Genomic DNA, 15,224 nt, shown 5'->3' on the forward strand with positions numbered 1-15,224 from the left:
CACTGTTTAACCCCTAACCCCCGGTTAAATTCTTAACCCGCCGTTAACTAAGCAGCCGTTAAATATGCGTTGTTCAAAACATGGTTAGTCACGCTGTTTGTTAACAGCACCGTCAAAGTTAACTGTGGCGTGTACGTCACTTGTTAGCACCGATATATCCCACAATTCCTCTTTTTGTTTACTTCCGAGTCAACGAAAAAAGTGGAATGGATACTATCCAAACGACCCCTGGCACTCGTTGGAAAAAAAAAAGCAGGAAGTAAACGTTAATCAATGAATGGTTGAAGCAATTTAGGAGTTTTTGTGAAATAATTTATTTTTATTACTTATTTAAATTCATTATAATTTATATTTCTTCTACTGTATGTATTTTCCATGAATATTTTATGTAATGTTTTTGTATTTTTGCCAATATTTTTGTAGTATATGTTGCATGTTTTTGTGTCATTTTGTTTCTCAAATTTTTTTTTTGTCTGACTGATTTGTAGTTTTTGTGTAATATTTTGATTGAATAGTTTTGAATTATTTGTTGTGTTTTTGTATTTACATGTATTGTGTGTGTATTTTGAATCTATTTTTAATGATTACTAATGTTTGTAATTACTGTTTTACATTAAAATTAATTAAAAAAATATTACTGTATTATTATTATATTTAATTAAAATTAATTTAAATTAAATAATTAGCCGCTATTTACAGTTTTGATTGTTTGATCACTTACGTGAAAGCAAACAAGAAACATTTCTCTTTTGACTCAGCATGACACTTGGCATTATTAACTTTAACAGCAAGTTAACAGCCGGTTAAAGTTAACAGAGTTTTGAACAACAAGATTAAGAGTGTGGTTAAAGTTAACAGTCAGTTAAATCTACTTAACCAGTGGTTAAAGATATAACCGAGTTTTGAACAACCGGGCCCTGGTCTACTTTAGGGCAGGGGTTCTGAAACCTTTTTTACTTTGGGGCCTAACTTTTCCTGTAAAAAGGGGCCCGGGGCCCACTCAGAAATTATGATTTATGTTGACATATTATTTTTTGTATTTAATAACGAAATTAAATCTAGTTAAGGTTTATAAAATCATTGTCAAATAACATGACACAAATGTGGTCATCAATGACATTCATTCTCGTGTAAACACTGACACCCAATAAGATGTCCAACAAGTCGGAATCAACGTCTCCGTTTTTGTGTGCGTTTATGTGGATATTTATTTATTTAAACAAACAAGACAGTGTAACCAAATTAATAATTGTTATTCACGCAAGAGATTTCTTTACATTACTGCTCCACGTTGATCTGCGAGAACAGAATTAATTGCAGCGTCCATTCGTTTATGGGTGTATTCAGACCAAAAAAGTCCTTAAGTCAGCGTGTTTGGTCCAGACCAAAAGCTAATTTTTTTTATTTTTTCGTTTAGTGAGATTCATATTCACACTGTGCTTTATGCAAGTGGAGTATATTGCGTAATCACGTCGACCCGCGTGACGATCTGTGCTCCCATTGGACAGAAATGATGAGGGGTCGAACACATAACGAAACCCGGAAATAGAAGAAAACATGAAATTCTGAAGTGCTGCATTACTTCCCTGCATATTTTTGGCATTATTAGATGCAAGATATTTGCGAGCGTCAAGCGCACCTCATTCAACGACGATACCACAGCAGTGTTTCTATTTTTGGAACAGACCTGTCCATTGCATGCAGTAACCCGTAGGAGCGGTTGCACTCTGTGTGCCACTCCCCACAACATGCTGAATGCAGCGTGACTAAACAGAATACGGAGGATTATAAATGAATTTAGCAAAATACTACCGGTAATATTACAGATTGTTTTTTCTCCACGGGGAGGGGGAAAATATTCAGTTTTAAAAATACCCTGCTACCTGTGTACAAAGCTGCCACGGCCGTTGCGGCCCAGAGTTACAAAACTGAAATTACTTAGCGGCCCATGAGATGGCGCTCGCGGCCCAATGGTTAAGAATCACTGCTTTAGGGGATGGGGTGTTGTTGGACGAAGCACACACGGATTTTCACAGGCAAACCTTCAACTGGTCAGTCATTCAGAGAACATCTCAAGACGAAGTAGGGCTTGGTGATATAGCCTTATAATAGTCGGATTTCTGTTAATAATGAATAACATTTTGATGCAATTTGTGGATAAATGGTGTTTGAATGCTGAAATGCTGAATGAAAACATTCAAATGTCAACAAAACAAAAATGTGTGGAATCATAATGAATGAGATGGGATGTTGAAATTAATGGATTTACACTATGTGGAATAGTATTGAATGATATTAGTAACTGTGCTGATTTACCAACCAGTTGCAGCATGTAGCCTCACACACACAAACAAACAAAATAATGAATAACGTTTGATATATTATTTGAGGGTTGTTTAATGGTACTTTAGGTGATTCAGTAAATTAGCTGCCTGGCAACTTTACCTAACTTTATAATGCGGGACAGACGAGGCTGAACATAACGCTAACGCTAACGTTACTTCGCAAAGCAGCTCATTGAGTGTGGGGACATCATACTAACGTTATTAGTTTAGATATGGACAACAATGATAAGACGGGAATTCAAATGCACTTGCCTTGAATTCTTTGTACAAGTCTGGATGTCCGTGTTTCGCTAAGTTGGATGTGTTCCCCTTTCGTCTGGAAACGGTTTTGGCATCTCAATCCCTGCGCATCAACCTCAAATCCAAAGTACTTCTATACGCGACTTTGGTGTTTTTTCTCCTCAACTAATTGAGGGGCCGCTGCAGTTGAAGACGACGCAGATGTGCGGGCTACTGTCATGTTGCACGCATGTTACTCTACTTCCTTGTTATTGTAGCAGCGGGAGGGTAGTCACGTGATGTCATTAGATGTAACGTGGGTTGCCAGATAAGCGCCCATATCCACCCAGTTTACATGATGTAAGCTTGTGTGAATGAGTGCATGTGGGATTAAAAAAATAATAATAATAACATAAATAAATACCTCCAAAATAACACAAAAGACGCGGCCAGATATGCCGCCTCGATACCAAACGGTACTTCGGGTATTGTAGAAAAGGCAGTACCGTCACATTTTCAGAATCTTGGCATCGACTTGGCACCGCAGTATCGGTTCTTGTGACAGCCCTAATATATACATATGTATATATATATATATATATATATATATATATATATATATATATATATATATATATATATATATATATATATATATATATATATACATATATATATATATATATATATACATATATATATATATATATATATATATATATATATATACATATATATATATATATATATATATATATATATATATATATATATATATTTGGGAGTGGTTATGCTTGACTGAAAGTTGAACGTCTGTCTCATTGAAAAGGTGTGGAAGATTCTTGATATTAAATGTTTAATTGTGCAAAATGTGGAATGAGAAAAATTGTGACCCGGAGGAGTGAATTTTTTGAGCAAGTTGAATTTATTTATTTTTTTTGAGAGCTCAGAATTGTTCATTCGGTAGTCTTACCGATTCAACATCTTATCATCATTAGGTGCGTTTCCATGACCCTTTTTCGTAAAAATAAAAGCGATATTGTACTAGTTCGATAAAGTACAATTTCGAATTGTCGGTGTTTCCATTGAAGAGAGTTTCGCTTCTGAGGCGCAATTCTCGGAATGTCCCGTCTCGCGAGACCTCGCTGTTCTGTAGGAGGTGCTCATGATGTTTACGGTAGACGGACGCCCGGTGTAGTTTTATTACTTAAAAAAAAAACACACTCCTCATCGGGCGGTTTCTGGCATTTGGTATTGGTGTTGTAGTGTATGTCCCTCAGCAGTCGGCAAGCAGTTCTGACACGACAGTGAGTGGCCCCGTACTTCCTACTTCCTGTAATCCTAAAATGTTGTTGTTCCCATGTAGAAGCTGGGTAAAAGGGGGGTTACAAATTGTTAAAAGTTTCTGATGTTTTCTGCTAAATTAACCAGACATGGCAGGACAGGATTTCAAGCTCTCCTCTCCTTCAACTTTTCCAAGGAGGCTCGCTCGATTACACCTCTCTCTCTTTTGTGCTCATGACGTGCAGTAGCCGATACAAATTACTTCAGCATATAAAACTAAAATACAAACCAGAAATGAATAATTCTCAAAACAAATAGTAATTGCAATTTAAAAAAAATACACATAAACAACACGTTACATTCCTTTCCTCCGTAACCGGGCGGGTGTCACATGACTACGAATGCGCAAAAAGTGTTTCCATTACACTTTTGCGAAATACTTCTTTTTCAAAAACCACCTCATGAGAGCGCAAAAACCTTTTTGCGAAATTTTGATTTTTTTCGCAAATCCGGTGTTTCCACTACCAGCTTACTTTTGCGAAACATGCCTTTTGCGCAAAACTGAGGGTAATGGAAACGCACCTACTGCTCTCTTTTTTTTTTGCGTGTATTTGTGCATGTGTGCGCGCGTGTGCGTACGAGTGCGTGCAAATACGTGTACATTTATACTCATTAATTCACCTAAAACCTCATAAAAATCCCATTACCCTTCACCTTAACCAGATACTTCAGAGTCTTGCCAGAGTCGTGAGGTTCAAACGGTCAGGAGACCAGAGAAAAGGTCAGCAAAGATAAAAAGAAAAGAAAGATAAAGTGAAATCCAGCACCAACCAAACACTTCGTGCCTTTCCCATGGTTACAAAATCAAAGTCTTACGCCAACCCCAGAAGCCTCTAAATTCCAACAAATTAAAGAGATCTCAAGCGCCCAGAGGAAAAACTAAAGAGAGGAAGGAGGGAAGGATCGATGAGGCAGAGTGAGATCCACAGAAACCAGTACATCCAGTCCATCAAAGTGAAATCCAGCACCAACCAAACAACTCCTGCGTGGTTACAAAACCAGAGTCTTACGCCAACCCCAGAAACCTCTAAATTCCAACAAATTAAGGAGATCTCAAGTGACCAGAGGAAACACTAACGAGAGGAAGGAGGGAAGGATAGATAAAGCAAAGTGAGATCCACAGACACCAGCATCCACTCATTCAACGAGCAGTGGGAGGGAGAGGCGAATTCTGTTTTGAATTTCAGTAGATGCTGGTGTGATGAATATGCCATGCATAAGGACCGCCACCAAAGAAAGGAGCCGTCAACCGCGGCCCAGCAAAGCGAGCACCTCCCCCCCGGAATCCCCCGAGCCGCGGCAGCACCAAGGCCACCCCTCGCCACCCGGGCGGACACCGGTCGGCGAACCAACCCAGACGCCTGGAACACCGCCGCCCCCGCCCCGGGCCGAACCCCCGAGCCCAACGCCGCAGAAGGAGGCCCGGCGTGCCCAGCCCACCTCCAGCCATGTGGAAGGACGGCAAAGCGGCGGGAGGGGTGAAGCAGAGGATGAAGCACCGGGGGAGGGGCGGTACACCAGAACACCGAGCCCGGTGGGAAGAGGCCCCGGTCGTCGCGCCAGTGTGCTAGTGACACCTAACCCTGTTACTGAGTCCGCCAGCTCGCCGACTGGCGAGCTCTACCCTTACACCGTGAATGTGGCCCCACCCAGTGTATACACAAGTGTGTGTGTGTGTGGTGCATTAAAATTGGGAGCAGGTGAGATGGAGCAGAGGGAAAAAATTTCCCCTACTCCGAACCACCCACATCCCAAAAAAAATGAATGTGTATGTGTGTGGTGCATTAAAAAAGGAAATAGAGGGACAAAGTGGTGGGGCAGGGAAACAGATGGGGGGACCACAGCGCTGCCAGGCACTGCAGTCTGTCCCCCCTGATGGCTCCCCACCTCAACTCACCCCTCCCCCTGGATGTGAAGTGCATTAAAATTGGAGGGGAGTTGAAGGGTGAAGACGGTGTTTCCACCCTTCCCCACACCACCAAGAAATGTGTTGTGTGCCCTATGTGTATATTTACAAAGTGCATAGTGCAAAACTAGTGAAGTGAGTAAGAGGAGCAACCGGCGGGTGGACAGGGCCAGCGCAGCAGGGCTACCGGACAGCCCATTGGCCACCGGAGCCCGCCCGGGGTGCCAGGAGTTCTACCGGAGTGGGGCAGGCCGCAAACCCCCGCCCAGCCCCCGGAGCCCGACACCCGGGAGGGAGCCTCACTCCCAGGGGAGGGGGAGGGGGGCGGACAGGGAAGGGGGGAGGGGGAAGCAGGGAGGAGACGACAAGAAGGTGAGAGGGCGGCTGCAGGGCAGGGGGGAAGGGGAGGGAGGGCGACAAGGGAAAAGGGACCGGGAGGCAGAGGAGGACGGGCAGGGGGAGGCGAGGAGGGAGAGGCGACAGGGGGGAGGAAGAGGGAGGGGAGAGGAAACCACGGGGCATACCGGAGGCCCACCCGCCCCGAACCGCGCCGCCGGGGACGGAACAGCGGGCCGCGCCAGGGACGGCACCGCCCCGGACACCAGGGAAAGCACCCCAACACAGCACCCCACAGGGGGCACAGGGAGCGGCCAAGACGCAACCGCCACCGAGCAAACAACGGGGGGGCAGAGCCACCCCGGCCCGGCCACGGGAGACAGCGTCAAGAAAATTGACTAACTAGCATGCAGTAACACCAAGTGTTGATGCTTAGTGCCCGCTGGAAATAAATCTTAAGGAGTTAGTGAGTATAGGGTGTCGTTTAGTGTGGCGTAATCGAGCCCACTGGCAGCAACTAGGTTCCTGACTATATAAAAATAAAAACAATCAGTTACAAAATACCAAATACAGAAGCAGCAAATACAGAAGTTATAACGAGCAAGATGAAATTAGTGCAGTGTAAATCGGATGTAGTATGTGGGAGTTGAAACAGGACAAAAAAGCATTCACCGAATAATATAAATAAAATAAAAATAAAATACATTTCAAAATATTTTTTCCCCACGTTTCTAATAGAAAAAAAGCACATTACATGGCAATGATTCAGAAAAAGATTTGCTATATGATTCCTTCTAGGTCAACCCTAAACTCCAAAAGAACAATGTTGTTTCCACCGATCCAAAAAATCTCTATTTCCCTTGAGGCCGGACGCTTGTGTTCTTTGGTGACTTGTCAACTTTTCAGCACTTTGATGTGTTGAAAAATTGAACAGATGGGAGTCTGCCAAGTCATGTGTCTGACATCCTTCCACAAGAGCTGATCCAACTAATCACAAGGTGGTGATTGGTTGACGGCTCTCTCTCTTCTCACGCACGTGTGAAGGATGTGGGACGACTGAGTACATTTAAGTTTATTTCTGAGATTTGTTGCAGACGGACTATGATTACAATAAAAATCTGATAAAATTACGCAGGTTCAGTTTCTTGTCTGTGTTATAGCAGTTAATGTGAAGTGAGAGCTAAAACAAATAATGAATACATTTTTTATTTCTTTTATGATTATGGTGACGATTTATTACATTTAAAATGTTAAATTATATTATTTTCAAGATAGGTTAAGTAGCCAAAAGTTAGAGCTCATACTGATATGTCTTTCAGTCCTCAATTTTGCTTCTGATATTGTGTTTTTTAGTGCCCTTTCCATGGCCGTATTGTCCCGCGAAATCAGGAGGGTCTGCCCTGCAACGAGGAGGATCGTCAAAGAGAAGCGCAGGATAGAAGGAAGACCAGGAAAAACGGTAAGTACAAGTGAAGATAGAGGAAGTTGTATGTTGCACATGGAAAAGAATCTTTATAGAAATTAGTGTATTATTAGTCACTGATCCATCCCTCCTAATTATTGTTCAGACAGTGAACCCCCCCCCCCCCCCCCCCCCACACACACACACACACTCACCAACCCCCGCAACTATAAATAGTATCTTGAGGCGAAAAGTTCATGAGCTTAAGCGTTCGTCAGCAGAGGTTTTACTGTATACATATATATATATATATATATATATATATATATATATATAATGTGTGTGTTCTCGACCAAATCGGTTTTCGACTAGAAAATTCGAGAATTTTATGTCTCAGAACTCGTCCAAAAAATCGGCTCTCGAACTGAAAATAGCCGAGCGTACCTGAACGCGACTCACTCGCCGAGTGTAGAAAAGGCTACAAAGCTGTCTATTCCTTAAGTCTGATATGTTCAACTTTAACTGCGTAACTGAGACAAATCCTAATTTGCATAATTTGTAGTCTGTTCATTGGAAAGCGAGTTCACGTGACACAACTTACCCTCGCGTTCATGCGTGTGGCCGCTTGAACAGAATCAGTCTTCGCCACCAGCGATAGCAGCAGGAAGTCTGGCGCTCGCGTGTGCGTCAATGACTGGTTGGTCCTGTTGTCCTTATTTCTTGTCTGTAACCTTCTTGCCAGAATCAGCTATAGCTTGTTCCTTCTAATATGTTTGTTACGAATGTTTGGGCGGTGTTTCCTCATCCGCACGTTACCACATAGCACTCGTAAATTGATGTTGCGCCGCTAAGCCTGAAACCGGAAGTGTCACCATTTAGTTTCACAATAAGAGCACCTATCAGAAGTGATGTTCTAAATGTCGCTAGCTTAACTGCGCTAATTTAATTTGCTTTGTTTATTAATGTGAGTGCCTTACAAACTAAATAAACTAAACTTCAAACTTACCTTTATACATTTACTTATTGGCCTATTTTCTGTCTTTCTTTAGGAAACCACACACTCTCACTCACACTCACACACCACACACACGCATACAGACACAAACAACTTAAACCAAAAGGTGCAAACGATGAACATATGTATGAAGAAATACTGTAAGTGCATTTTGTTTTGTTTTTTTCATCATTTTAGATAAAATAAAACTGTCTATTTCTACCCTTTTCTATTTATGGTAAACAGTATACAGTGCAGTTTATGGTGTTTTATTTACAGGAATTATAATGGGAACAGCCTTCTGATACGGATTATGTTCGAAAACCGAGGCTTGACTGTATACATACACACACATATATATATATATATATATATATATATATATATATATATATATATATATATATATATATATATATATATATATATATATATATATATATATATATATCCATCCATCCATTTTCTTGACCGCTTATTCCTCACAAGGGTCGCGGGGGGTGCTGGTGCCTATCTCAGCTGGCTCTGGGCAGTAGGCGGGGGACACCCTGGACTGGTTGCCAGCCAATCGCAGGGCACACAGAGACAAACAACCATCCACACTCACAAGCACTCCTTGGGACAATTCGGAGCGGCCAATTAACCTGCCATGCATGTCTTTGGAATGTGGGAGGAGACCGGAGTACCCGGAGAAGACCCACGCGGGCACGGGGAGAACATGCAAACTCCACACAGGAAGGCCGGAGCCTGGACTCGAACCGGAGTCCTCAGAACTGGGAGGCGAACGTGCTAACCACTCATCCACCGTGCCGCCTATATATATATATATATATATATATATATATATATATACATACAAGTATAAAATACGCGTGGGAGAAGCTCTAAGTGCAGATTTGGTGCTTGTGTTGATTAATTATCTATCTATCTATCTATCTATCTATCTATCTATCTATCTATCTATCTATCTATCTTTCTATAGGACTCTCTCAGAAAATTAGAATACTGTGATAAAGTCCTTTAATTTCTGTAATGCAATTAAATTAGCAAAAAATGCCATACATTCTGAATCATTAAAAATCAACTGAAATATTGCAAGCCTTTTATTATTTTAATATTGCTGATGAGGATGAGGTAGAATGTAGTCCATTTTTAGAACTTGTCTTAAAAAACACATTTTTATTCTTTCTCTTTTGACTCAGCATGAGACTTGGAATTTTATTACTGCTAAGAGGTAACGTGCGCTTAACTCTTCATCAGAATAATCACCAACGTCAAAGTCAAGCCCTCGATAGACTCTTTTTCTTGCGCTCAGTGGGCATCATGAAGGCAACATTAGCCACAAAACAGAGTTAACCACACTGTTAAAAAGTTAAGCGCCGTTAAAAGCGGCGGTCCTTAGGTGTGTTAACTTTAACAGAAAGGTAACAGCCGGTTAAAGTTAACATAGTTTTGAACAACAAGATAACATCCATCCATCTTCTTCCGCTTATCCGAGGTCGGGTCGCGGGGGCAGCAGCTTTAGGAGGGAAACCCAGACTTCCCTCTCCCCAGCCACTTCAACCAGCTCCTCCGGCGGGATCCCAAGGCGTTCCCAGGCCAGCCGAGAGACATAGTCTCTCCAGCGTGTCCTGGGTCTTCCCCGGGGCCTCCCGCCGGTACAAGATAACAGTGCCGTTAAAGTTAACGGTCGGTTAAATCTACTTCCTTTTCCTTTTATTATTTTTTTGAACATATAAACAAATGAACAGCAGAGATAAAACAAAAAACAACAACAATCAAAATAGAAGAAAATCCCAATAACATAATCATTCAATTAATCATAACTTACATGTTCAAAAGGGAGTAGGAAGAAGTTAAAAACTTATCTAGTCCTACCCCTTTTACTAAATATATTTAAACTTATTTCATTATTAATACAATTTTCATTTACTGATTATTAAAAATAATAATAATAAAATAATAAATGATATATATAACCCAAGTTATATATATATACACAAGTGCACTTAACCTATTCACATTTACCAAAAACATATATACATAAATTTACTAAACATATACCATAATACCTATCTAGATCACTTACACATACTCACATGTACATTTTTCATATACTGGCTTGACATAGATAATTTTTTTGAATTTTACTTTTAAACATTTTTTTAAACTCCAGCATTGAATCACAATTTTGCAGAGCAATTTCCAATTGATTCCACAGATCAACACCTTTTACAGATACACACCTTTGCTTAATATTTGTTCTTGTTTTGGGTTTTTTGTACACACTTGTACCCCTTATATCATAAGGACTGTGTCTAATTTCAAATAACTTCTGAGTACTGTGGCAGAGTAAATTGTTATAAACTTTATACATTATTTGTGCTATTTTAAAATCCACCAAGTCATAAAATTTCATTGCATTTAATTTAATAAATAGTGGATGTGTTGGCTCTGTATACTTTGATCCATTAATAATTCTTATAGCTTTCTTTTGCAATTTGAAAACGGTGTTAGTATTTGTTTTATATGCCATTCCCCACAATTCCACACAATAGGTCAAATATGGTAATAATAATGAACTATATAATATATATAATGATTTCATGTTTAAAACATCCTTACTTTTATAGAGTATCCCTATGATTTTTGACATTTTCCTTTTAACAGTTTCTATGTGTGGCTTCCAACATAATTTATCATCGATAATAATTCCAAGGAATTTATTTTCATTCACCCTTTCTATTTCAATTGAATTCACCATAATTTTGACTTGATGAGTGATTTGTCTCGTGCCAAAAACTATGAACTTGGTTTTATTTAAATTCAATGATAATTTATTTACATCAAACCATTTTTTTAATATATTCAATTCATACTCCACAGTAGTCAGAAGCTGCTTCAGGTTTTCTCCTGAACAATAGAAAGTTGTATCATCAGCAAATAAGACACTTTTCAATGTTTTTGAGACACAGCAAATATCGTTTATATACAGTATAAATAATTTAGGGCCGAGCACAGACCCTTGGGGAACTCCATGAGTGATCTTCATGTGTTCTGATTGTACATTATTAAACTGCACATACTGATATCTATTTTCCAAATAACTTTTCATCCACTTATAAGCTAAACCTCTTATTCCATATTTCTTTAATTTATTCATTAATATAGAATGATCTATAGTATCAAAAGCTTTTTTTAAATCCATAAAAATCCCAACAGTAAATTTTTTATTATCTATTTCGGTAGATATTGCTTCTACAAGCTCCATGACTGCCATTGAGGTGGTCCGTTTTTCTCTAAACCCATATTGGGTTTCACTTAAGAGCTTATGTTTCTCAATAAAATTATCCAATCTATATGAAAATAATTTTTCTAGAATTTTTGAGAACTGTGGCAACAATGATATTGGTCTGTAGTTATTAAATGTGTGTCTTTCTCCACTTTTATGAACAGGAATGACTTTGGCTATCTTCATTTTTGATGGAAATATACCAGTTTTAAATGATAAATTACAAATATATGTAAAAGGTTTTACAATATATTCTATAATACTTTTTACTAATGTCATATCAATGTTAAGACAGTCAGTAGACTTTTTATTTTTTAATGTTTTCACAACATTTAATACTTCTATATCATTCACATCATTAAGAAACATTGTGGATGAATTATTTACAATGTTCTTATCTATTTCACGTTTGTTTCTTGGCTCTGGGATTTTGTTTGCCAAGTTGCTGCCCACGTTAACTAAATATTCATTAAAATTATTAGCTATGTCAGAAATTTCATCAATTACCATATCGTTATCTTTTATAAAATATTGTGGAAAATTTGTTTTTTTAGAACTTTTTTTAATTACATGATTTAGTGTTTTCCATATTTCTTGTGTATTGCTTTTATTCTGTTCTAATAATTCATAGTAATAATCTTTCTTTCTTATTCGAATAATATTTGCTAATTTATTTTTATAGATCTTGTACTTTGTTTCAGCTTCCACAGTTCTCAATTTAATAAATCTTTTATATAAATTATTTTTCTTTTTACATGCATTCTGTATCCCCTTTGTCATCCATGTCTTATTTGGACCTTTATACTTTCTTGTAATCTTAATTAATGGACAATGTTTATTATATAGAGAAATAATGGTTGACTGAAATTCACTATATGCAATATCAGGATCGTTATTTGAATAAACCTCAGACCAGTTGTGTTTCTCTAAATCCAACTTAAAGGCAGCCATGGAGCGTGTTGTTCTTGCTCTAGTTTCAAATGTGTAAGTAATCGGCTTCATTTTTTTATCAAAATAATCATAAAAAATTGCAAAAATCGGGAGGTGATCACTTATATCATTAATAAGGAGTCCACTTTCTATTTTAAGGTCAATTTTATTTGTGAATATATTATCAATTAGTGTAGCTGTATCGATTGTTATTCTACTAGGTTTTATAATAACAGGAAATAAACTATTACTATACATCATATTTATAAAATCAGTTGTTTTCTGATGTCCATTAGGATTTAATAAATCAATGTTAAAATCACCACACAATATTCGCAATTTTTTATCATTTGTATAACTAAGGATATCTGTTAACTTATCGTTAAATGTATCAAGACATGATCCTGGTGTCCTATATATACAACTTATAATTACGTTTGACATATTTTTTATATGAACTTCAATAGTTACACATTCCATTACATTATCCACAGTAGTAGTTAGATGTTCAATTTTACTACATTTGAAAACCTTATCAACATATATTGCAACTCCTCCTCCCCTTCTGTTTTCCCTATTCATTGTAAACAATTCATATCCTTCCATTTCTATATCGCTTATTTTCTCATTATCAAGCCATGTCTCTGATATGGCTATAATTTGGAATTTATTTATTTTACTCAAGCATTTTTTAATTTCTGTAAAGTTTTTATATAGACTTCTACTATTAAAATGTATGATTGAGAATGCACGAAAATCCTTACTTACATTTGCATTGAATTGCTCATTAGTGTGGTACTCGCAGGCAAGGTCATAGTTGTTACTACATAAAAATTTATCTGGGTCAATGCCATTTTCTGGATCAGATGTCTTATGTTCCGTATAATCAAATATTTGTAATTTTTTTGTGTTTGGGTATAGATTTTCCATTCTAGTATTTGTCAACTTTTCGTCATCAAGTGTACTGTGTCTTCCTTCATTTTATTGATGAGTTGTGTTGGTGCAAGTGTCTGGGTGTGCTTGTACGGGGATGAATTATAAGCTTGTCGTATTTTAGGTAGGCAATCTCTCCTCTTTCCCGTGCTGCTTTCATTTCTGGTATAAGTTCTTTCCGTTTTTTTCGAACAATATCAGTAAAATCCTCATTTATGTATATGTTTGTGCCCTTAAGATGTTTTGTTTTTTGTAGAATTTTTGTTTTATCTTTGTATTTTTCAAATTTAACTGTAATTGTCCTGGGTCTGGTCCTCCCAGTTTCCCGTTTGCCAGTCCGATACACACGCTCCAATTCTATCTTCTCCTGAAATTGTAATTTGTCTCTGAATAGTTTCATTACTTTATCTTCGGTGTCAGTCCATGTTTCTCCTGGTGATTCTTCAATTCCATCAATAATCAGATTGTTTCTTTTACACTGTCCTTCTAAATATTCCATTTTATCATTTAAAATAATTAAACTGTCACATATTTTGTACATTTCAGTTTGCATGGTTTTACCGTTTTCAATGTGATTAATTTGAGTTGTTTTAAGCTCATCCACCTCCTTTTGCGTATATTGCAGACTCCCCTTCACTTCTTGTAGTTCTCTGGTGATATTGTCAATGCGTGCATTAGTTGAATCCAGTATTATTTTAACAAATCCTTTAAATTGTTCCTGTTGTTGATTTAGGAGTGTATTGAAAAGTTCGTTTTGTTGTTGTAGCATTTTGTTTACCTGTGTGAGCGTTAAGTAGTCCTCCTCCGGTTTTGAGTCCTGTTTCTGTTTTGGTGGCATGTTGTTGTCCAAAGTATCCTGAGATTGAGGGTTCCCCCTCCTTCTCTTCCCCCTCGCCGTACTGCAGTCACGTGTAAATGGCGAAAAACAACGATGCAGGCAAGCCCGGTGAGCAAAACAGGCAAGCCCGCCGTGTAGCAGCAACTGAGAGACGATCAGGCAAGTCCGGTGCGCAACGACGACGGCGGAACTGGGCAGGCCCGGCGTCGAGTAGCTGCGGCGGTCGATTCACCAGGCAAGCCCCGGTGCGTAGCGATGATGGCAGAGCTGGTCAGGCGCCGCGTCGAGAAGCAGCGACTGTCAATCCAGCTGACGAGCCCGGTAGGCAGCTGCAACCAGAGACCCCGGCCCGCCGAGCGGCAGCGACGGCGAAACAGGCTGGCGACAGCGGAACTGGTGGAACAGGCCCCTGAGCAGCGGCAACGGTTGTTCCGGCATGCAAGCCCGGCTAGCAGTTTCGACGGTGGAACCAGAAGCTCCGGCCCGCCGAACGGCAGCGACGGTGGGACAGGCAAACAGGCACAGTGAGCACGGTGATGGCAGAACTTTGGCGTGTTTAAGGATTTAAAAACGTCGTAAATTAAACGTTGTGAATTAAAACTTACAGACACGGGCCCCGTAACAGGGCCCGGTGATGTAGTTTATCTCCATATAATTAATGTCGAGCAGCAAGGCAGCAGCGTCA

The 15,224-nt window shown here is 39.1% G+C and overlaps 1 protein-coding gene across 8 annotated transcripts in view; it reads left to right on the top strand.

The window, feature by feature from the left end:
• Positions 1 to 15,224, top strand: part of uvssa (UV-stimulated scaffold protein A) — a 320,621-nt gene that overhangs the window by 279,623 nt on the left and 25,774 nt on the right. For all 8 annotated transcript variants that reach the window (XM_077532508.1, XM_077532506.1, XM_077532505.1 and 5 more), the window contains one exon: positions 7,504 to 7,609. In XM_077532508.1, coding sequence (XP_077388634.1) covers positions 7,504 to 7,609 — 106 coding nt within the window. The remainder of the gene's footprint in view (positions 1 to 7,503; positions 7,610 to 15,224) is intronic.

Source organism: Festucalex cinctus, chromosome 9 (genome assembly GCF_051991245.1).
Source record: "Festucalex cinctus isolate MCC-2025b chromosome 9, RoL_Fcin_1.0, whole genome shotgun sequence".
NCBI classification, from domain to species: Eukaryota; Metazoa; Chordata; class Actinopteri; order Syngnathiformes; family Syngnathidae; genus Festucalex; species Festucalex cinctus.